The sequence below is a fragment of the Netta rufina genome (genome assembly GCF_964035555.1).
Source record: "Netta rufina genome assembly, chromosome: 16".
NCBI classification, from domain to species: domain Eukaryota; kingdom Metazoa; phylum Chordata; class Aves; order Anseriformes; family Anatidae; genus Netta; species Netta rufina.
This window is the reverse complement of record NC_140140.1, coordinates 14,401,315-14,423,115: the sequence shown is the minus strand read 5'-3', so window position 1 is coordinate 14,423,115 and position 21,801 is coordinate 14,401,315. Positions and strand designations below refer to the sequence as shown.

At 50.6% G+C, this 21,801-nt stretch overlaps 1 protein-coding gene across 1 annotated transcript; it reads right to left on the bottom strand.

The window, feature by feature from the left end:
• Positions 1-911: 911 nt before the first annotated feature.
• On the bottom strand, positions 912-16,376 carry LOC311215423 (DEP domain-containing mTOR-interacting protein-like; the record flags this gene model as incomplete). The annotated part of the gene is made up of 9 exons (XM_084296564.1): positions 912-1,037; positions 2,032-2,136; positions 4,036-4,106; positions 4,421-4,561; positions 4,929-5,114; positions 5,716-5,894; positions 7,076-7,199; positions 9,373-9,551; positions 16,291-16,376. 9 exons carry the CDS (start codon positions 16,374-16,376, stop codon positions 912-914), a joined length of 1,197 nt encoding a protein of 398 aa, XP_084152690.1.
• Between the last annotated feature and the right edge of the window lie 5,425 nt (positions 16,377-21,801).

Below are 21,801 nucleotides of genomic sequence, written 5' to 3'. Positions count from 1 at the left end.
GACCTGCCCTAAGCAGGACTGCTGGAAATCATCCATACGAGCAGGATGCTCTGTGAACTGGAAAGCAAGAAACCTGCCCAGATTCTTGTTATTACCTGTTAGTCTACGTTTGGTTCACTTTCCCAGTAGGCAGCATATGAATATTCCACATTGTCTACAAGTGAAGTCATCCTGGGAGCAGCAGGGCTCAGGAGCCATGGATTTTGGTGGCTTTCACTCATTTCCCTTCCCTCTGAGAGCTGGGAGCAGGCTGACCCTGCTCCAGGTCTCTCTTCTCCCCCTCTGCCTCCTGTCACCAGGTTGGTGGCAGCCTAAGACCTCTGGGACCTCTGCCCTGCTCCATGCCGAGATGACACTGGTTAATTAATTTAAGCATCACTGGGAATTAGGGGCACAGAAAGAGCTCCTGCAGAAGTCTCACCTTTACAAGAAACCCAGCTGGGAAGAGCAACCAGTCCTGGCTGCGTGCCTACACCAAAAGTGTTGCAGGGCGCTTGGTCTTTCTTTACGAGGCAGTGCACATCCCTGCAGTGTTTCCTTATTTTCTGAACACAGATGATGGCACAGCTTATGGGGCCATCTGGAAAGCACGTTATGCTCTTGGTAAACTCGCCTCGCAGTTCGCTGTGTGGATGGCTTGGTTGAAGGCTTGGCTTCGTGGTGTGCTGAGCTCTCCCACCAGTGTCAGAAAGGGGCTGCAGGAGCTCAGACCCTCTCAAGAGCAGGCAGAGCCACATATTTCAACATCAACCAAATCCAAGACTTGTCCTTTACAATGTATTTATTTGAAAATATGTTAGAACACCTAACACTTCAGGCTGAAAGATCAAGCTTGGTCCCTCCCCACAGTCCGTCCTTGCTATGCAAAGTGTCCTGCTTCTCCACCCAGCAGTGGCACGAGGCTCCTTTGCTCATTCAACAGCTTCCATAACTTCCATGACGAGCGTTCGTGGTCCTGTCATGATGAGGCTGCTGATGGTCTGATAGTCCAGGTGCAAAACATACATGCCATTCACTGAGAACACGAACTGGCACACCTGCAGGGAAAGGAAGGGCTGGTTACCTGCAGCCACTGCAGTCACAGAAACTTCTGCTCGTGCCCGGCTGGAGCCAGGGGCTGCGCTGCAAATAACTTGCTACAAAATGCTTCAAACCCTGAAGCGTTGTCACTCTGTAAGCCACGCTGATAATCACTGGGCCATAATCACTGTATCATGAAAAAAGGGGCCAAAGGGATTTAGACTGAGCTAACAGAGAGAGAAGAGACTCATTTGTGAGCAGTGGTTCATTTCACAAATGGAAATGAGGCACAGTAATAACATTTAGTAATTTGGTAGCAAATGAGATTAGGTGAGGAGAAATGAACTGGGCTCTGGAGCAAATGAAATGTATTCAGCCACCTCCTTCCAACCCTGCCTGAAGCAAACACGGAGTCGCACGCTGCCTCTGAAGAATCCCATTATTTCCAATATCCACGTGGCTGTAGAGTTGTACCAGCCTGCAGAAACTGCTCCCTCACTGCTGGGGTTCTTGTAGGGGAAATCTGAAACTCATTTATTTCATTCATTCCTAAAACCAGGCCTCCGCACAAAACCCACTCATGCTTGAATAGCAGGTCTAAGATGATTTTCAGGACCTCAGATCGTTTCACCTGAGCTGCAAATACTGGGAATTACCTGACAAATCAAATCAAGGTATCAGTCTAAAGTTATTCATCTTTCACAAACACGGAAAATAGTTCGATGCAGAACTGTGGTGTTAACAGCAGATAGACACAAAGAGCAGTACATCTCGGGAGCTGTGAGAGCAGCAGGTAAGTCCTTCCCTGCTCACTTTGGCTGCGTGCAGCAAGGTGCTGCGCTCTGCCTGTGGACAGCATCCTTCCCAAGGCCTCTCACAGCATGGCCAGAACACTCTGCAGGCTCCATCTCTGCTGCAGGAGGTGTGAATATCACAGGGGATGCATTCAGCCTGACAGTCTCTAGCAGGACACAAATCCTGCCTCATGTCAAGTCACCACGAGCAAAGTACCTTCATGCCCGCAGCAGCAGCGGGTCCTCCCGGGTCCACCGCCTGGATGTGGCAAGGTCTTCCTCCTCGGACCACAAACCCCCAGCCCACAGCATCGCCCACAATCTACAAGCAGAATGAAAAGGTTTTAAATACAAAGGAATGGGCTCGATAGAGGAGATGTTAAACTTCCAACTGATGCAGAGAGCTCTGCTCATGATCCTTGTCTCTATTGTGGGTAGGGAAGGAAAGCAGGGTTTGCCCCAAGGCTCCTCTGACACCAGTAAGAAAAAACCTTCATTACTTCAAACCACTAAGAAAGACCTTCATTTTTTTGTCTTCAGTTACATTAGCAATATTTGTTGTCACCTGATGACTTTTTCTCAGCCTCCCGGATGGGAGGAGAACATCCTTGGGCACCAGGGAGTTTTCCGTATCAGCTAAGAATTTCCTCCAGCTCCCTGGATGGCAGCTGGGGACTAATTGCTCTTGGAAAGATTGGTGTCAAGGGCAGCCCGTTTCTCTCTCTGCTTTAATTCTGGCAGACCTTTTCATTCACCTGTGCTCAGTGTACAAGTGTCTCTCAGCACACACTTGGCAATGACACATCCCTCCCATTCTCCCCATTCCCCCCATGCTCAGAGATTAGCTTCAGGTTTCCACTCTAAATTTATGAAAGGGTTTTGAACAGGCATCACCTGAAAGTCCAGCATGCCAGAGGCCCCTGCCCTCCTGGACTATTTATTTCTCTGTCTGCAGGTATAGTTAATGACAGCATGAAGCCAGGACAAGGTGTGAACCAGGAGCACACTGAGGGCACTTCCAAAGCGCGTGCATGCTGTGCCCATTTGCTGGCACCAAAAAGCATTTCCAGGACGGAAGCAGCCGCCCTTTTAACTGTTCCCACTCTGATCTCAGCCTGTCAAAGCAGTGTGCTCTAATGCTGTGGCCATTTGATGTGACTGAAGGGGAAAAGGAATTCCCAAAGGACTTTGCACATTAACCATATAAATAAATAACAGCAACTGCACAGCTAAGCAGAAGGAAACGAGCCATGAAAGGCCCCGGCTGGCAGAGTTGAAGGGCAGGGCAAGAACATTCAGGAGGAGAATAAATGGCATGTCCTCATACATGCCACACTAATCACCTGCTTTATTTTCCTTTTTCCTTCCCACCAGTTTCTACAGCTCAGTTACCTTGGGGACCAGATCCTCAGCCCTTCTGTAAGCCCACTTGCATCAAACCAGTACGTGGAGACCCAGCACGCTTCCCTGCTGCCCACCACAGGTTCCCCTTGTGGAGGTGAGCAGGGAAGGGCTGATATTTACCCAAAAATAACAGCACATTAGGATCCCTGGGCAGGAGCTGTGGCATTCACAGCCAGCACTCAAGGCAGAGCTGCCTTGGCCAGCTGCAGCCATCTGGTCCTACAGCTTCAGAAATAATTTGAAAAGCAAAAGCCCCAAACTCTGTCTGTCTGCAGAATCACAGAGATTTGGTGGTGTGCTCATTTTGTCCATGAAAAAAGCCGATCATAATAAGGGAATGGTGGTCCCTGATTGCTCCCTGTTCAATTCTTCTCCATCAGCAAGTGACGGAGTGCCTTGGTGTATCTGTTCTGGACCAGGAACCCAAAGTGAGTTAAATAAAGCAGCGCATAAAGGTGACATTTCTGTGGCAGACAGGATGAGCGTCAACATCTCGGCTGTCACGAGACTTGACTGAATCTACAGTTTGCATGGAGCTGGATGAAACAAATCTGATTTTTCCTGTCCAGGAAACGTTCTCTTTCCCCTTTGATATGCATTAAAGCCGAGGCTGCAGCGGTCACCGCCACTTTCAGCCAGAAGAACACCTGAAGACATCGACCCGCCGGGAGGCACCAGGAAGGAGAGCTGGGATGAAGTGACATGCAATCAAAGTTTTAGCATGCAGAGGTCAGAGCAGCAGGCAGAAAGTGATCAAAGAGCAGCCGGGGAGCTCAATACCATCAGATTAGTGACACCATTCACTACGGTCACTTACGGTTAGCGTCTTCTTGACATAGGGAGCCCCGGGGGACAGGAGCTCTTCGTTGGTGACAGGTCTCTTTAACACTAGGGCAGAAGGTGACAGATCCTATCAGAATTGTGGGGTTCATGCAGCAAAGCACAACATAAGGCAGCTTGGGGTTCATGGGCTGGAGAAGAGATATCAGAATCTGAACCCAGAAATTTCCGCATTTGTATTAATATTTTTCAAAATAACCTCACAACTTCTCAAATCAGGCCTTGGAGGTGAGGCTGACCCTCTCCTCCTGCAAGTCACCGAGCACCAGGTGGAGGGTTTGAGACCTGAGGACTGATCTAGCTCGTGCCCAGAGGGAAGAGGCGCACCCTGAGCAGCAAGAGGGCAGTGCAGAAGCCCCGACCTGATTTGGGGTTGCACTCAGCCACAGGAGGGAACACCAGCGTGGGAGTAACGCTGAAGTAGGGGTTGGAGTTTCCAGCGAGGGAAGTGATGCTGCTCCTTCGAACGGCTGAGACAATTTTGATCTCCTTGTTGGGCTGCACTGAAAAAAGGCAAAGATAATAATTATCCAAAGAAAGAAAAGACCAGTTTGGCAAAGTTCCCACACCAGCCTGACCCATGTCTGAAGGGTACACATGCACCAGATATGACATTTGAGTTTAGACAGAACAAAACTAGCTTTAAAGAAGGACCAAAAGCTGAGCTGAGCTGCTGATAATTTTCCTGGGATGGCGAGCTGTGATACAGACTGCTTCTGCACCCTGACCTCCACCACAAAGCAGCCCATGGGATGGGCAGTCCCTTTATAGGATCCCTAATGCTCTGCTGGGGCTAATCCCTCAGCTCGGAGATGCTCTGGCAATGGAAGCCTTGGTTTCACCCCCCTCTGCCAACACAAGCACAGTTACCAGAGAGAAAGCTGGTGTTGCCGGGGTCCGGGTTGAGCTTGCGGAGGCAGAAGGGGCTGTCTGGGCTCTCAGACAAGGTGCGGGAAGAGTTCTCGTTGAGCAGCTCGGTGAGACGCCGCCTGCGTCGGAAGTTGATCCAGAACTGGTAGAGGAGGTCACCGTCAAAGAAGTGATGCCTGTTGGAGACTGGAGAGAAAAATGGAGGAGGAAGAGGCTGAGGGGGTGTGAAAAATGTATGGAAAATGTACTGAGGGACCCAGGATACTTGCATTTGGTGCTTCTGTTTTATATTTCAGATTTTCTGACTGTTGGAAAAAGTTACCTGCAGGGAAAGAGGAACAGCAGGGCCACCTCTCCGTAAAATGTCATCGCCCAGAAGCACAGCACTGAGGCACAGCCCCCACCTGCCACTGTCCCAGACACTCGGAGGCCTCCCTGCCCTCCAAATGGAAAATTTAAGTCCCGCAGATGCGTGTGCTCTCCGACCGAGTGGAGCTGAACATTGCATCCTCAGCACCAGCCCTCAGAACTCAGGGTGGATCCCAGGCCTGCAGGCCGAGGCTTTGAAGAACCGCAGAAATATGGGCTCGGATTCCAGCTCAAAGCCCCGGCGGGTGGTGGCAGCTTGCTCGGGCTTCAAAGGTCACCAGCTCCAAACATAGAACTGAAAGGGCCCATTGCTATCTCCGAGCGGGCACTTGACCAGCACTTGTTGCGTGCCATGAAAGGGGATTTGTTCCTGGCACGACAGCTATGCTCATCGCTTGCTTCCCTTCCCCTCGCTCACCGTGCTGAATGATCCCGTGCTCCAGCAGCGCCTGGCCCAGCTCCACCGCCTCCTTTCGGCTCTCCGCTTCCCCCTCCTGAACCAGCCAGTCGACCATCTCGCAGCCCAGGAACGTCCTCTGGTACTTGACCGAGTTCTCCTCCCTCACCTTCAGGATGGAGCCCTCGGCACCGACCAGCCTGGCGGAGGTGGGACAAGGCGCCGTGACGCCGCGCGGCCCTGTCACCGCACGCAGCTGGCCGAGGCAGGGATGAGAGCAGCAGGCAAAGCGCTCCAGCCAAAAACATCGCTGCTGGGGGGCGTCAGGAAGGGAAGGGGAAAGGCAGAGCTGCAGTCAGGTAATTTTGTAAATCCTCAGCGCAGAGGTGGAGGCAGATTCAAGGAGATCAGTTCGGCTAAGGCTTCGGCTAAAGCCTACGGGGAAAGCTGAGCAAGCAACCCAAGGCGTGCACGAAGAGCTGGTGCCAAGCTGGTGAAGAAGATGAGTTTTGGTAAGGCCATATTCATTTTGCAGCGTGGCAGAGCTACAACAAGTGCCTCCACGAGAGGGTGCAGCAGCCTCAGCTGTGAGACGCAGGATGCTCGCCCTGGCTGCTGCTGGGAGCAAAGCAAACCACAAGCGATGCTCGATGGCCAGAGGGGATGGGGACAGCAGAAAACCCCCTGTTGTCTGAAGGACACCTCCCTCTGCGCCACTTCATGCAGCTGATTGCTTTGAGGATCAAGAAAATAGAAAGAGATTGTTAAAGAAAAGGGGTCCAGAGGGTGGTACGAGGCTGAACCCAGTCTGACAAAAGGATTCCTCGGGTGTCAGGAAGACAATTCAGATTGGGAACCAGACACAATCAACTCCCAGAAAACCGAACACTTGAAGGTGGAGGGAGTTGCCTTTGCTGTTTGAGAATTAGCTTTTCCAGGAGAAACGTTGCACACAGGCTAAGTGAGGCACAAGGAGCCAGGTCCAGAAAGGCCCTGAAATTCCTGGGCCCTGCTGATTTTGCTGGGACAGAGCCGAGCAGGGCTGGTGGATGTGACTGGCCTGGGGCTGTGAGGGCACTGGGAACAGCCACTGGACGTGTCCCTGCTGGGGGTGCTCATACTGCAGCCTGGCTCCTGGTGCTCCCTGCTACCAACCCCGAGAACCACATCAAAGCAGCTGTGAATTGAGAGCCCAGCACCCCTGCGAGCCCAAAATTGTCCTGTGGCAGAGCTCAGAAAACATCATTTCCCAACACCACAGCATGGGGAACAGGAAAGAAAGAGCAAAGCTTGCTGTGGCTGCGGGTCCCAGCCACAAAGCAGCAGCAGCAGCGAGCGCAGCCCTCGCCGGGAGCCACGGGACGGGGAAGGACTCACGCACTTCTCGTACAGGCTCTGCCCCCTGACGAACACCTTCACGTCCTTGTTGAGGGGGAAGGTCCCGTCGTCCTTGCGGAAGCGGTACAGCAGCTTGGCATCCTTGTAGTCCGAGTGCTCATCACACACTGGAAGGAGGAGGGCAGGGCAGGGAGGTGAGCGTTGTGGATGTCAGTCCATACGGGACAGATGGACAGCGGCACCGGGAACAGGCTGAGCTTTATCCCCAGGTTAGAAGCTCCAGGGGCTGTGCAGTGCCCTGCCCTCATCCTCTTGACCATGCTGCAGTAACCAGCATTCGAGCTCAGTCCCCAAAATGAGGGGATTGCAAATGGCTGTGGGAGAGGTCAGCCCCATGGAAGAGGCCTTGGGAAAGGCTGGCTCTGAGGCCACGCTTTGACCCAGTCATTAAATTGCTTCGTTAGAATGGGGATATTGTTGATTTTATTTTAAATGCTGGTGTTTAGGTTTTAGACTAAAAGAAAACAAACAGAATTGTCTCAATTTTTTTTTTTTTTTCCTAAAGAAAGCTACTGCGGTGTTTATGGAGACTTGGAAGAGGGGAGGAAAAAAACCTTACATCACCGCATCCAAAATCCCAGACCACCTACTTGCAAATTACAAGGTATAATGGCAAAAACTTTTCCACACCATTTTCTGCCAGCCCTGCCCAATTCACTTGTTGGCAAGCTAACCTCAAGGGAGGTTTTTTCTGTTTCTTTTTTTCCTCCAAAGCTAGGTGCACACAACTGGAATAAACCAATCACTATGAAAAGTCCCAGCTTTGTATTTACCTTGTGGCTGAGAACACAGTCTGTAAACGTATGGTTATTAAATTCATGTGACATTCAGCAGGCAAATATTTGGGATACAGTTCTGAGATAAACTTGCCTACAACAAACGCCTAGATTACAACTAAAAAAAAGATAATAAAAAAAAATCACAATTCAGTTCTCAAATAAATCAGCCTGCCTTGCTTCAGGTCCATTTTCTGAAGGAAGAAGGGAAAAGCTTCACTGATAAAAACAGTGTAAAGAATATACTTGGAAAACAAAGAAAACTAGAGCAAAGAGAATAGAGAAAGACAGAGAAAAGAGAAAGCCACACTGATTTCCTCACTGAAGTAGTGTGATACACCAGAGCAAAATCCAAATGATATAAGATACTCCTTGTGAAAACTTTAACACTTGTTCCTCCTTCTGAGCAAACTGGCAAAACTTCGTTTTGGTGATGAGCTCAATGCCAAAGCCTGTCAGATTATTCTGAGTTCCTAATTCCTCCCAAGCTGTCATTCCACTGGGAAATCAGGACACCGAAGCCCGTGACTCATCAGGCAGAGGGCAGGTTGGGACGGTGGTTTTGAAAGGTGAAAGTTGGGAACACCTTAATTGAAAGGAGCGGTGCCTTAGATGCCTTTGCCATCGGGTGAGAGATGGGAATTGAGCACAAAATCTTACGGGAGAGCATCCCTAGGAAGCCAAAGTGTTTTGCTGTGTGAAGCCCAACACATTTCCAGCATGCAACAGAGCACCAGCGCGCACCACATCAGGCAGCACAGGCAGCAATCTGCACAAGATAATTATTGCCTTCTGGGTCCCAGCGGAGAAGAGGGCGAACAGTTTGGGCAGCCGATGGCAAAGCACTTAGCGCAGTGCTGCAGTTAGCAGACAGCCCGATTTCCATAGGACTAATGAAAATTAATGGTCCTAAAGTGAGCTGGAAAGTCAGCGTGTGTGTTCGGCAAGGAATTACCGCGGGAGCAGGAGGGACGTGCCCACGATAAGCAATCAAAGCAGCACCAGCAGCCACAGCCAAGCAGGTTTAGCCAACTAATGGCTGTATTTGAAATTGTTGGCTGGAGAGATGGAAAAATAATCAGTTTTCGGTGTTAATGGATAACTGAGAACTCACTGCTTCAGTGTTATGCTTTTGTAATAGAGCACAACTGCAGGGTTTATTTTTTTTTCCCAAGGCAGAGTAATGCAAAGGACATGAACACAGCAAGGAGCAGATGGCAACGGAGTGCATTGCGCTGGTCGAAGGCAACTCCTATAAGACAGGGGGAGAGAGGGCTGAATTTGGTGTGTCTGGCATCTGTTTCCATCTCCTCAGCTTATGACAGATAAACTGAGGAGATGGAAACCCATCCAGCCTGCCCATCACCCTCAGCTCCTCCTGGAGCATTCACCCATGGGATGGCCACAAAAAGGGACCTGACCGTGCCTCTGATGGCCACAAACAGTGAGCAGACGGGCAGCCACCCCCTGGGGAGGCTCAGTGGGTGCAGAGAAACCCACCCACCGTGGTGGATGATGTAGTGGTCCATCAGCTTCTGCATGAGGCGGATGCCCGTCTCCCTGTCCGGGGCTTCTTTGTGGTCGATCAGCCAGTCCGTGAGCTCCTTGGCCACGAAGCAGTTGGGGTAGGTTCGGAGATGGTAGCGCCTGTCCTTAATGAGCTTCCCATCGTGGAGGCGAAGCCTGGGGAGAAAGACGGCTGCTGAGCCCAGCTGGTGTTGCAGGGAGCTTTCAGCCCAGCACCCAGCACCTGCCCAGCCTGGGGAAACCGCTGCTGATTTGGGACTTCTGGCAAGCACCCAGTGGCTAACAAGTGCAACCAAACCTCTTTGCTTTGCTAGACTGCATAGATCCATCCTAAGGATGAAGCCCCCCTTCAGCATCCCCTGCTCCCTACTCCCACTGCGTGTATTGTGTAATTGCCTGCACCAGACATTGAACCATACAGGACTTTTTTGCTCTAAACAAGCCCCTGAAAAATACCCAGCAGCTCACTGAAGCTTGTGAAGAAGGGCCAAAACACACACATAAAATAATAGCACATATATTTGTCCTCTTGGCACAGTTGTGTCTAGCTCTCCTTCCCCATAGGTATGGGAGCAGGAACGTCGCTGCCACCAGGACAAAGGCTGGAGCCTTATCAATAGCTCAGGGTGGGACCATCAATGGATGCCCTTGTTTCTTCTAACAAGCACGAATGCCAGGCGGATCCGTGTTCTCCTGTACCAATAATCCACAGCAAACATGAGCAAACTGATCTGAACCACGAGCCAGCCAAAGACAGCTCGCTTAGAGATAGCACTACCTTCAGTCCTTCAGCAGTCCTGACTTTTTCTGGTTCAAACTGGGATGGACTGGGACAGATTTCCCTAGAAGTACAAGCGTCCAACCCAGAGCACCCTGAAGTTGTGGCTGGTCTGCAGCTCTGATGGAAAGATGCATACGAGTGAAGGTCACTCAGGTGGGTATGGCTTTGACTTTTAAAAGGACTTTAATGACAGAGCGAGCCACAAAGCACAGCAATCTGTGTGCTCACACCAAAGCTAACCCAGCCCGGCAGGAGATCTGACCAGCAGCCAGACTTCTGCCCTGTAGTCATTGCTGTTCTCAAAACGCTCACCCTGAAAAACGCCCTGCGCATGCAGCAGACTCAGAGAGGAGATGTTTAATTAATATCTTCTCTGTAACTTCAGGACATTTCTGGTTCCAAATTATTTATTCCAATTCAGAGTTTTGCCTCAAGCCAGTGTATTTTACAAAGGCATTAATCACTGCAACATTTCTTTGTTTAGTTCCTCAAGTTCCTTTGTTCTTTTTGAAGATGTTTTGTAGACACCACGTCATACATGGCAGCCTGTTGAACAATAGTTGCAAGCACCATATGAGAAATTTTAAATATCCTGAAATCTATCAGATAATAACGGATTATCCTACATTATAAGATTAACAAATGCCAGGGTCTCAAAAGACTTAAGATAAAACCTTTGTTGGATAAAAACGTAGTAACTGATTGCTGCAATTAGGGTTCAGGCTACTACAAGCCAACGTAATTGGTAATAGATAGGCTCAGACCTTCCAGGTAACACCCAAAGAAACATGGCAGGATTTGACAATGCAGAGACACAAAGAAAGCAACAGAAATAACCAAACCAAAAATGTCACATTTCAGAATACTGCAGGAAATGCACAGATCTTCAGGGGAGGGAAAAAAAGGAGATTTTCAGGAATGAAGTACTGTTAAAAACTAGGATTTAAATATATATATGTTCTTATTTTGAAACTATTCTACTGTGAACAACTGTCAGGACGGGAATAAAGTGGGGTTTAAACATCTTGGAGCAGCAGAGCCTTAGATCTTTTGTGCTGTTTGGAGTTTGTGAGAAGTTTGCCCTGCTGCCCACAGCCTCAAGGCAGTGGAGGACACACAGCTCAAGTGTCCTTGTGGTCTTGTTCACCATCCTCGTGTTTCCCATCAACTAAGAGGTGACAGATCGTGTCCTTCAGACACACAAGGGCATAACATTGAGTGCATCTTTGAGCAGCTTGGCTGACACCCCCCTAAACCTGCCTATATACCACGTTGGAAAAACAAAGCCACTGGAGCTGTGACCGTTTCATAACCATGCTTCCAAGTGAAAAAAAAATAAAAATGTTAAGGAAGCATATGTCATGCACTATTACAAATTTTCTGCATGCCAAAACCTTTCCCATGTACATATTTCTTCAAAAGGACATAAAATAAATAAATAAAGGCACAATACAAGGATATAATGCTTGCTGGAACACGACAGCCAACTCTTATGAAACGTCCCTGGTCTGGCAGCCAGCACACTGCTTTCACATCCACTTGCTTTGGACAGACTGTGCTGTGTTTCTTGACTTGTTTCTTTGTCAAGGTCACTAAAAAGACACCATCCTTCCCTCCGCATGACCTTGTTGAAAGGCTGACCTGCAGCAGCGCAAACAGAAAATAAACTCTGAGAAACCCTCGAGGGAGTCAAGAGTTTAAGTCCCGCCAGTTGTTACCCATGCCCTGAAGGATGCCCACTGCTGGGGCGCATTGCCAACCACGCAGCTCTGCTCTCCATAACTTCTCTGCGCTCACGTTTCACAGAGTTTGGAACCAAGAGCCTGAATCAGAGCCAAACAGCAACACGAGGGCTTCCTTGTGTTGGAAAGGGTGCTGGGTTTACGGCACGAGAGCTGGACAGCCAGAGAAATCCCTGAAGCAAGAGCTGTCCTGCACCAAGAGCCCCATGTGTTGGCACAGAGCAGGACCCCTCGCCAGGAGGTGGGGGAATTGCTGCTCACTGCTTCCCATCACCTCCTGCCTTCGTAAACGGGCCTTGAGCAACCCAAATGCCAAGGTGAAGATCTCAAGGACGTTAACTCAAGTTTACATTCCCACGGAAATTAGATATAAATGAATGACCATGAAGATACATCATCCAAATGAGCTTTTATTTTCCTATCTCTACAGGGGGAAAAAAAGCAAAAAGCTGAGTGCTCAGTAAAAGGGAGCAATAGCCACAAGAGCACTTCTGCAAAATAGCTGCAGGAGAGGAACATTCTTACAAATCTACCACTGCAGAACCCAGCTTGCTGCACTCCCATACCTGCAAAAGCAGAATTGCATCAGGGAGGGGAGAGCTTTGCATGACTGTGGCAGCCCACTCAAAGAGGTAGAGGTGTTTTATTTTCCTTCTATTTAAATGCGCATATTGGAAATTTGAACTTGAACCTCAAAAAGCAATTCCAGCAAGAGCATTTCTGATTTTTAGTCTTCTCTTTCACGAGCACTAAAAAAAATAAATAAATATATATAGTAGTAGGCTTTCTGACCACGTTGTATGATTTTCCGAATAACAGCCAGAAGTTCACCTGGTGACTGCCACACCAAGCACCTCCTGTGGACCCACCATCTCAGCCAGGGATACAAACTAGGGCAGGTTCAGCTCCACATCTTGAAGCGAACCCAATTTTCAAAGCATCAAAGTATTAGCACTGCATAACACCGTCTCAGTCAGAATATCCAACTAAAACACCACCTCGGAAAGTCCTGGACAGCAGTTGGAATCACAATTTTGTTCTTCGTAGGAGAAAACCTTTCTTCCTTTTTTTTTTTTTCCAAGACTGGGTATGAGTTTACTGAGTATATTTCACATCTCAGTGATTAATGCAGCTTAGCAGAGTTACTGGAGATCAGCTGGTTCACCTGACCGTGATGAATCCCTGGAGCAGTGCACAAGGACTTGCCTGTACTTGAGAAACCCAGCTTACAGCAGGGTGTGAATCCAAAGTGCAGTAGCTGTTCCCGAATATTTCTGTGCGGATAAGCCATTTGTTGCAATTAGAAATGACTAATTGGGCCTCTCTTACAGAATGCCACCCAAGAGCACTCAACACCCAGTAAAACTAGTGGGATTTTCATGCAAGATTACATGGCTGAAACAAAAAGATCGACAGCAGGAGACGTGAGGAATGCCTGACACAGCACCGAGATATCAGTGGAAATTAATATTTTCGTCTTTCTGATGGGGAGAGACTTGGGACCCAAACTTCTCTTCCCCTTCCACGGACCAGGAAGCAACATCTGCGTGGAAGTGAAGGCAGCCAGCAGGCAGCCGGCCCGAAGCGCAGCACGCAGTGTCTCCCCCCCCCCCAATTTCTTTAGGATAAGTTCATCCCTGGCCATCCCCAAGAAGCATTTCCTCACCCCTCACTTGTGCAGCTATTTCTGGCTGGGAAATGCATCGTGACACTGAGCAGACTCATCGTTCCAGCCAAAGCAAACCGAGAGGGATTTGCAAACTTGCTGGGAAGCCAAAGAACCATAAAGACAGAACAAAGGTTTGTTTGGCTAAATACAATAGCAAGGAGGAGGCAGGGCAGGAAGCGGAGAACAGGGAAAACAAATGTTTGAGTTTTTTTTTGTAGATACAACAGCATTATTTGCTGATCAAGACTTACACAGTATGCATGGAAGAAGTCTGTGAGGCTCCCTTACTCAGTGCCATGATTATTATCCAAGGGCAAGCAGGGGAACACAATGCAGGCATTTAGTCCTGTCCTTGTCTCAGCAAGGTCATCCAGCTTCTGTGCCTCTGTTTCCCCTTCATCACCTATCCAACTGGCTTTGGGAAGATTCATGGCACTAAATCCTCCTTACTTGCCAGGCTGGAGGATTCCCAAAGTACAAGAGAGTGGCTCAAGCATGCAGCGTGCTGTGCTGTCCCCCAATTCTCCTTTCAGCTGGACAAACTGGGCAGCAGGTTGCTGGAGTCCAGCTCTCCACCTTCCTGCCCAGCAGCCGTCTCCAGTCTTTCTGCACTGGGAACAAGCTCCTGCCCAGACCGAGGCAGAAGGATGAGACTGCTCTGCCCAACACACCAGAATTTAGACCCATCACCTGCAAAGCACAGGTGAAGAGCAGTGCAGTCGTGCTGGATGAAAGCTGCCTGCTGTCCTCTAGGACACAAAGAGCTTAGAATCACAGAATCATTCAGGTTGAAAAGACCTCTAAAATCATCTGGTCCAAGCTTTGACCTAGCACTGCCAAGTCCACCATAAAACCATGTCCCTAAGCTCTACATCTACACGTTTTCTGAAGTCTTCCAGGCATGGTGACTCAACCGCCTCCCTGGGCAGCCTGTTCCAATACTTCACAACCCTTGCAGTGAGGAAAATTTTCCTAATTCCCAACCTAGACCTCCCCTGGCACAATTTAAGGCCATTTCCTTGTCTTATCTGTGACTGGGAGAAGCGCTCAGTCCCCACATCACTACAGACTCCTTTAAGGTAATTGTAGAGCACAATAAGGTCTCCCCTGAGCCTCCTTTTCTCCGAGCTAAAGAACCCCAGCTCCCTCCATCACTCCCCATAAGATTTGTCCTATAAGACCTCAAGAGCTTCAAGAAAAGCAAGGTTTGGATCAGGACTGCAACCTGCTGCAAGGGGTCTGAAAACTGGGATTTTAGGAGCTCCCTAACTCAGACCAGAAAACTCCCAGGCACTCCAGCAACAGGGAAATATATTTTTATGTGTGTCTCAAAAAGTATATACACCTTGTCCGCCAAACTACTTACGTCCTGTGTTTTTAAAGCTAAATGGCACTTTTTTTAAAGCCTGAGGGCACTTTTGCACTGGCAGCGAGGACTGAAGCTCCTAGACAAATATTGGGAGGAAAAAATGCGTTGGTATTATGGGTTTTCAGAAGAATGTCCCATTTGCACTGCGTCTTTGTCTTGCTTATAAGAACTAGAGCAGCGCACAGGATGGTAGAAAAGCTCATTTCACAAATAGATTTATTGTGTCCTCATCTCCTCTTTATAGTTAAAAATGTCAAAATGATCCAGGATTTGATATGCTCCTGTCCTGCAAAAAGAGCTGGGAAGTCACATCACTGCCCTTGCACACCCACTCATTGCAGTTTTAACACATGGCTCAGTTAATTTATTTTCTGAATACCTGACCCCTTCCCTTGGCCCAGGCTATAGTGCCCATGGCCACAGTCACTCCAGATGAGTAAAACACTGGAAATATAAATATGAATAAGCCTGCCCTGCCCGTGGGATGGAAAAAGCAATAATTTAGTGTCCCTTGCAATGAGTTACTGAAATGAAGCAACTCACTCTTAGATATGCTGCTGCTCTTCTCTATGAGAAAATCAAGCTCAGTTTCCAAACTTCACGATACAGGCAATATTTGGGAAAGACAACGGAGATGTGGCTGACCATCATAGAGCATTTACATTCCAGCCACCTTGGACATGGGCGGTGTTTCCAAAATGGAGCCCTAATCTTAAATGGAAATTATCAGTCCTTAATACGATGCAAATTAATAAAGCTGAGGCTAACATGAACACTGAGGCTGGACAGCACAGTGCCACAGAGGTAATTTTAGGATTCTGCACAAGATGCACAAGGAGCACACTCTCACAGTCACACGGGTTTCCCTGCACAGCAGAACTTTTTTCTATCTTCAAAAGAAGAAAGCTCAGAAGTTGCTCGAGAACCGGGACCACGAAACAGCACAAGCTCCCAAAAGCAACTTTCACAAGACCCTTCAGGTTGCGTGGATTCAGGCACACGGCACCCACAGGATGCCCTCCTGCATCAGCCCAAAAGTCCAAGCCCCATGGGCAGAGCTGTGCCAGGCTGCCAGTGTCCCCAGGGTGCCGGTGTCCCCATCGGGTGCCGGTGTCCCCAGGGTGCCGGTGGCACCGCAGCAGGCTCTGGGCTTGGTGCAGGATGCCAGAGGAGCCAAAAACCCGCTGCCACCCAAAAGCACCAGGCGATCCTCCAGCACCCGGAGCTGCCCGGTGCTGGAGAGGGTGACACGGGGAAGGATCTGCTCAGCAAACCGAGCACCGGGTGGGCGCAGCCGGGAGCCCCCCGAGCCCTCCACCAGCCCTGCCTCCTACCTGAGCTGCTCCCCGGCGATCATCACCTCTGCCCTGTAGTGCAGCTCCGCGGCTTTTTTCTTCAGGCTGCCGCCCAGGCTCTCCATACCGGCCGGGAGGCAGCCGGAGCGGGGCAGGAGCTCCGCAATCCCCCCGGGACCCCCATGGGCTGCGGGGCCGGAGGATGCTCGGGTCCAAGTCCCGGTCCCTGCGGCTGCAGAGCCAGGCTCAGGTGGGCAGCCCCGAGCTGCCGGGGCCGATCCCGGCCTCTCCTCCCCTCTCCGGAGGCCGGAGGAGGAGCCTCCCGGCAGCCGAGGCCGCCTTCGAGGCCGGCCCAGAGGAGGCTCGGAGCTGGCCTCACCTGCAGGGTGCGGGATGCTGCTGTGCTTGGGGGATGCTCTTTAGGTCGGGGGAGGATGCTCTTTAGGTTGGCGGTGAGGAAAAGCCACGCAGCGACCCCATCCTGATGTTACACCTTTCCCAAGAAGGTCTCCTGCTGCCTCCCAGCACGGAGGCTGGTCCCAGCCTCTTCCCCAAGGGTTTTTCCCCCGGCTCCATCCCACACCACGGCCAACGTGGGCTGAAAAGTGGGCTCTGGGCAGCTCAGGTCCTTCCTCGTGGTTGCAACCATCACGGAGGGCGGATGGAGAAGCTCAGCCTGCAATTAGCAAGGGCTGGAGCTGATGGGTCTCCTGGTTTGGGTCATTAGTGCCTGCCTCCAGGCACCGACACCTGCCTCCACTCCTGCCCGATATTTCCTCAATTGGAGATCTTTCCGTGCAGGCCAGAGCTGGCCTTACAGTGATAATATTGGGTAAAGCAATAGGCAGAGGAACTGGGATATGGAGGTGATTAATTACAGCTGCCATTGCCATCAGATGCGGGTGCAATTATATTTCCATTAGTTAAAGGCAAAGTGGAGAAAAAGCAGCTGGCGAAGAGGACAAAAACCCTGCAACATAAATAATGGGGGAAGGGGGGAAGGAACATGACGTGGACCTTACCAAAAGAATATGTGGAGAAGATGGGTTTGAGGGAAGGGAAGGAAATTGTATCAATTAAGGAAACTCTACTTCAATCCAAAGCGTAATAAAGCATCAGTAAAGGCGATGCCATCGTTAATTAGATCATCTCCAGCAGCAGGTTATCAGCAGGGAGCTTTTAGCCAATATCCCCACCGGTTCCCCCAGCCCACAAGAGATTGCTGGAACGGAACAGAGAATGTACCGTGGTGGAAGATGAAGAGGGACCTGGCAATGCCACCTCTCAGCGCCCCGATGCTGCCCTTGTCACTCCAGCAGTGCGACACCAGCCTGGGCAGGGGGGAGCAGGATGAGCCCCCCCAGCAGCCACCAGCCCGGAGCACTCTGCAGGGACCAGACGCAGCGGTCGGTGCTAGCTGCTGCAGGAAACGGCTTTATTTACACTAAATCCCTCTGACCCTGCTGCGTCAGTGCCAAAGCTCTGTACAAAGTCATCTTGATATCAGCGAGGAGGAAGTTTTGGGGCAAAGCAGTAACAACATCTTCAGGCTCCCTGCAGCAGGCAGGGCACTCGGGGGCACTCCCAGCCCTGCCTTCACAGCACCCAGCAGTTCCTCTGTCTGTTCCTTAAGGGAACATCTGTTTTTTTTGCAATACCAGGAGGACACAAACCCCATATTCTGCAGCAGCATCCACGTCCTCACTAGCACAAGCAGAGCCTTCCAGGTTTAAATTCCCCCCACACACCACAATATTGGTAAATCAAACAAGCCCAGGTCAGCGCTTCGAGCAGCACAGCAGGCAGCAGGGGCTGAAATCAAAGGGAGAACTGTGTGGTGCCTTCCTGGAAAGAGCAGCGAGCTGGCACGTGGGACCACACGGTCTCGGCATTCCTGAATGAGCTCAGTGTCCCAAAACCTGCTCGCTGTCTGTGGCTGTAGGGCCGCATGCAGGCAGGACAGGCTCTGTGCTGGCTGAGCTGCCCAGGTCTCTCTGTGCCCGCAGTGTCTTTCTTACCTTTCCTGACCCCTTCCCAGAAGCAAACACTGAGACACTTCCCTTTTGTCACCGAGTCCTAAGGGGGGAGATTTCAGATTCCTGGATTCCTACCAGGTGGGTGCTGAAGGGTTTTGGAGGGGGACACAGATGTCTTGAAAGCTTTTAGGATTTCAGGCTGGGGCACAGCATCCCGTAACACCCAGCTCTGGATACAGGCACAGCTCCACTAATCCTTGCCAAGTCTGGAGGGGGTCTTAAACCCCCTCTACAAGGCTGAGGACATGCCAGCAGCTCTCTCCTCGGGTTGCAGTTTGCAGAGGCACTGTGCTGGGGGTGCAGGTGCTGCTGCTTTGCCATCTAGAGGCCACCAGAGCCACCCAAGCAGGGCAGAAGGACTCAGTTGACCTGCCCTCGAGGTTTCCCACCCCACAACACAAGTTGTTCCACCACGTGCGCATCAGGAACCCTGCAGGGGCACCACCACGAGGGCGCGTTGCCCGTCTCCAGCTGTCCAAGCAGGGAGCTGAGTCTGAGCAGGTTGGGGAATATATTTCTGCAGATGGAGAGGTGAGGGCAGGGCGAGAAGGAGCAGGAGACACAGGGTAAAGGCTCCCTGCAGCTGTAGGTACGCTGGTTTTCCTCCATCTCTCCCTGCCCAGAGGTGAGGCCGGGGGGGGAACTGACCACGTCTCAGCCCCGGTGCTCCTGTCCAAGCCAAACAGCGGCTGCAGCCCGGGGAGCACCAACAAGGCTGCTTCTGTGCATGCTTTCCTGGGCATCCTCTGTCCTGCACCAGGGAAAAACAGGCTCCCCTTGTGCGCACAGAGAGGCTCGGCCAACTGATGGCTGCTCCGGCATCGCCTGTCCCAGGCTAGAAATGACCCCCAGTGGGCTTGGAAGGTGCTCTCAAGGCAAGTAACACTGCAGCATCCTTTGTAGCATGGGCACAAACACGTGCTGACCAGGAGAGCTGCTCTGATGGCTCCTGTGACCACACATCTCACCACGAGGGCGCACAGGAGGGGTTCCCCCTTTAGCTCTCTTCCTGGAGCTGGTATTTTTCTCTTCCACTGGGGAGAAACTGCTTTAAATTAGACCTTAATGTTAGTATTTAAGCCACAAAAACAGCAAAGAGAAGCTACTAGAATATATTCTCTCCCCTTATCAAGCCCTGAGAGTACTCGGTGTGGGTTGCAGAGAAGGTGACCACGGAGCAGTTACTCTCCCAGCAATGACCGGGACCAGGCTTGTGAAACAAGGCAGCAGCATTGAGTAAAACTAGGATATTTTTTCCCCCTTCACCAGCATAAAATTAAACTGTACGATTTGTCACTGCTGGATATTAAGCCTCCAAGTCTAAAGGGATTCAAAAAAAGGATTAGGGACATCCATGCAGGACAGGTCTCGGTATTGAACAGGAAAATCCAGATGCTTGCGGCTGCCTTCGTTGCTGGAAGCCACACGGTGTCGATACAGGGGTTGCTCACCATTTCCTTTGCTCCTTCCCAGCATCTGCCACTGCCCTGCATTGGAGCAAAGATCCAGGCCCCGAGAAGCTTCAGCTCTCTGTTGGCACAGCAGGTTGGACATCACAATCTTCTGGGCATGAGGGGCAAGGGGGAGCCCTGAGCACCTCACCAGCTCAGGAGGGGGCTGTTAAACGATGCCCCACGTGCCCCACACTCACAGCCCCGGGTGTGACACACCCCGGGGCTCCCCTTGCAGATTTGGTGCTTTCCCCAAGCATTTTGTGCTGCTGAAGGGAACCCCCAGCAAGCAAATTGCAGCTACCGCCACCCTGGAGGCTGCAGCATTTCAGGGCTGGGAAAAACCATCCCTAGATGCGGCTTCCCCACTCCCCATAGATGCAGGGATTAATTAGATTTAATCAGCTATCAGCTGGGTGCACAGATGAAAGGTGTTAATCACAGGGGCTTTGGAGTCAAGGCTGCCACGAATACGCACACAGCGCTGCGGAGTCACCCCGTTTGGTTTCCTCTCCCAAAGAGCCGTAGCGCCTGATTTTTCTGTTTCAATAGATCAGGAAGTGGCTCGAGTCATAAAGTGAGCAGAAAAGAGAAAGGATCCTGTGGGTACAGCCAGGCCTCCTGCTTTTCAGCTCCCAGCTTTGGCAGAAGCTGTAGCACTCACTGGTTGGTATTTTTGGTGTGTTTTGTTGTTGTTTGTTTGTTTTGCTTTTTCCTTTTCCCAAGCAGAGCTGAGCAACGCACAGGAGGAAATTCGATGAGCTCATTTGGAAATTTAAAATACGCACCAGTCACCAAAAGGGAAGGAACTTGCAAAGTTCTCTGCAGCAGCGAGCACAGGGGGACACCGCCAGCTGTCACCGGCATCCCTGGCAACAACCAGGAGCTTTTGTCAGCCTTTTGCCTAAACTTTGTCCTCTGCAGGACAGCTGCAGGGCAGAAGAGCCCAGCCGCAGGCAGGTTCAGCTTTTCCTGCTCCGAGCTGGCACGGACGCCAGCAGCTGGCATTCAGCCACCCTCCACCCCACCCTGATTTTAGTCCAGCTTTGCAAGAAGGGGGTTTGCAGCCAAAGGGAGCTCTCTGCAAGGTGCCTTTGCCTGCAGGGCTGGGAGGTGCCGGGAGCTGGGCTCTGCTGCAAGGAGCTGCGCTCCTGCAGCGCTGCCTGTGCCGCTGGGGGACGGGGGCCAGCACACAGCAAACACCTCCAAACTCCACAAGGGCAGGGAAAAACGAACAATAAAATTAAAAAAAAATAAAATAAAAAATAAAATAAAATGCGGGGGCACTTGGTGCAGAGCTGGGCATGCACCAAGGAAGCGGTGGAGGTGCGTTGCGGTAGAAAGGCTCTGCCCCAGCCTCCGTTCCCATGCTGGAACCAGTAATGGGACCGGACAGCAGGTCTGTCGGGGGCTGGGAAGTGGGGGAAGATTTATTGCCTTCTACCGGCAGAAAATGAGCGGGTGATTCAACAGTTTCTCATTAGCCAGCTATAAAACCGAGCTGGAGCTTTTGTGACATTGAGCGTCCTTTGTTTTGTTCCAGAAAATAAATGAGGAGGTGTTAGGGCATGTATATGCTTCTTTCCACAGAAAAGAAAAACTACGGACCCCAAGCAATCACACTTTGTAAAAAATAGTAACAAAACCTGGCTGACTTCAGAATAGCAAACAGAGAGGGGGGATTTTGTTTCCCCTGAAATTTTGAAGAATATAACTCAGTTATAGTCCTGTAAAATGTACAAGGAAGGGAGCTTTACCTTAAGAAAAACAAACACAAATAACACAAACACACTGAAACCAAGAAAATGATGAAAAAATTCTCCCATGATTGCATTGCTTCAGGACCTGCAGCTTTAATGAAAACACCAGCAAATAGTTTATTTTGTAATGAACTCATTAACATTTTCGTAAAAACAGAAAAAACACTCAGCAAGTCAAATGAGTTTTTTAATTCTCCCCTGGCCGCCCCGAGATGCAGCTCAACTGCTCCAGCTCCACGAGCTGCCCACGGCAGCCAGGCTGTGGCCACGGCCACCCCACGATTCTCCGGCGTGGCTTCAAAA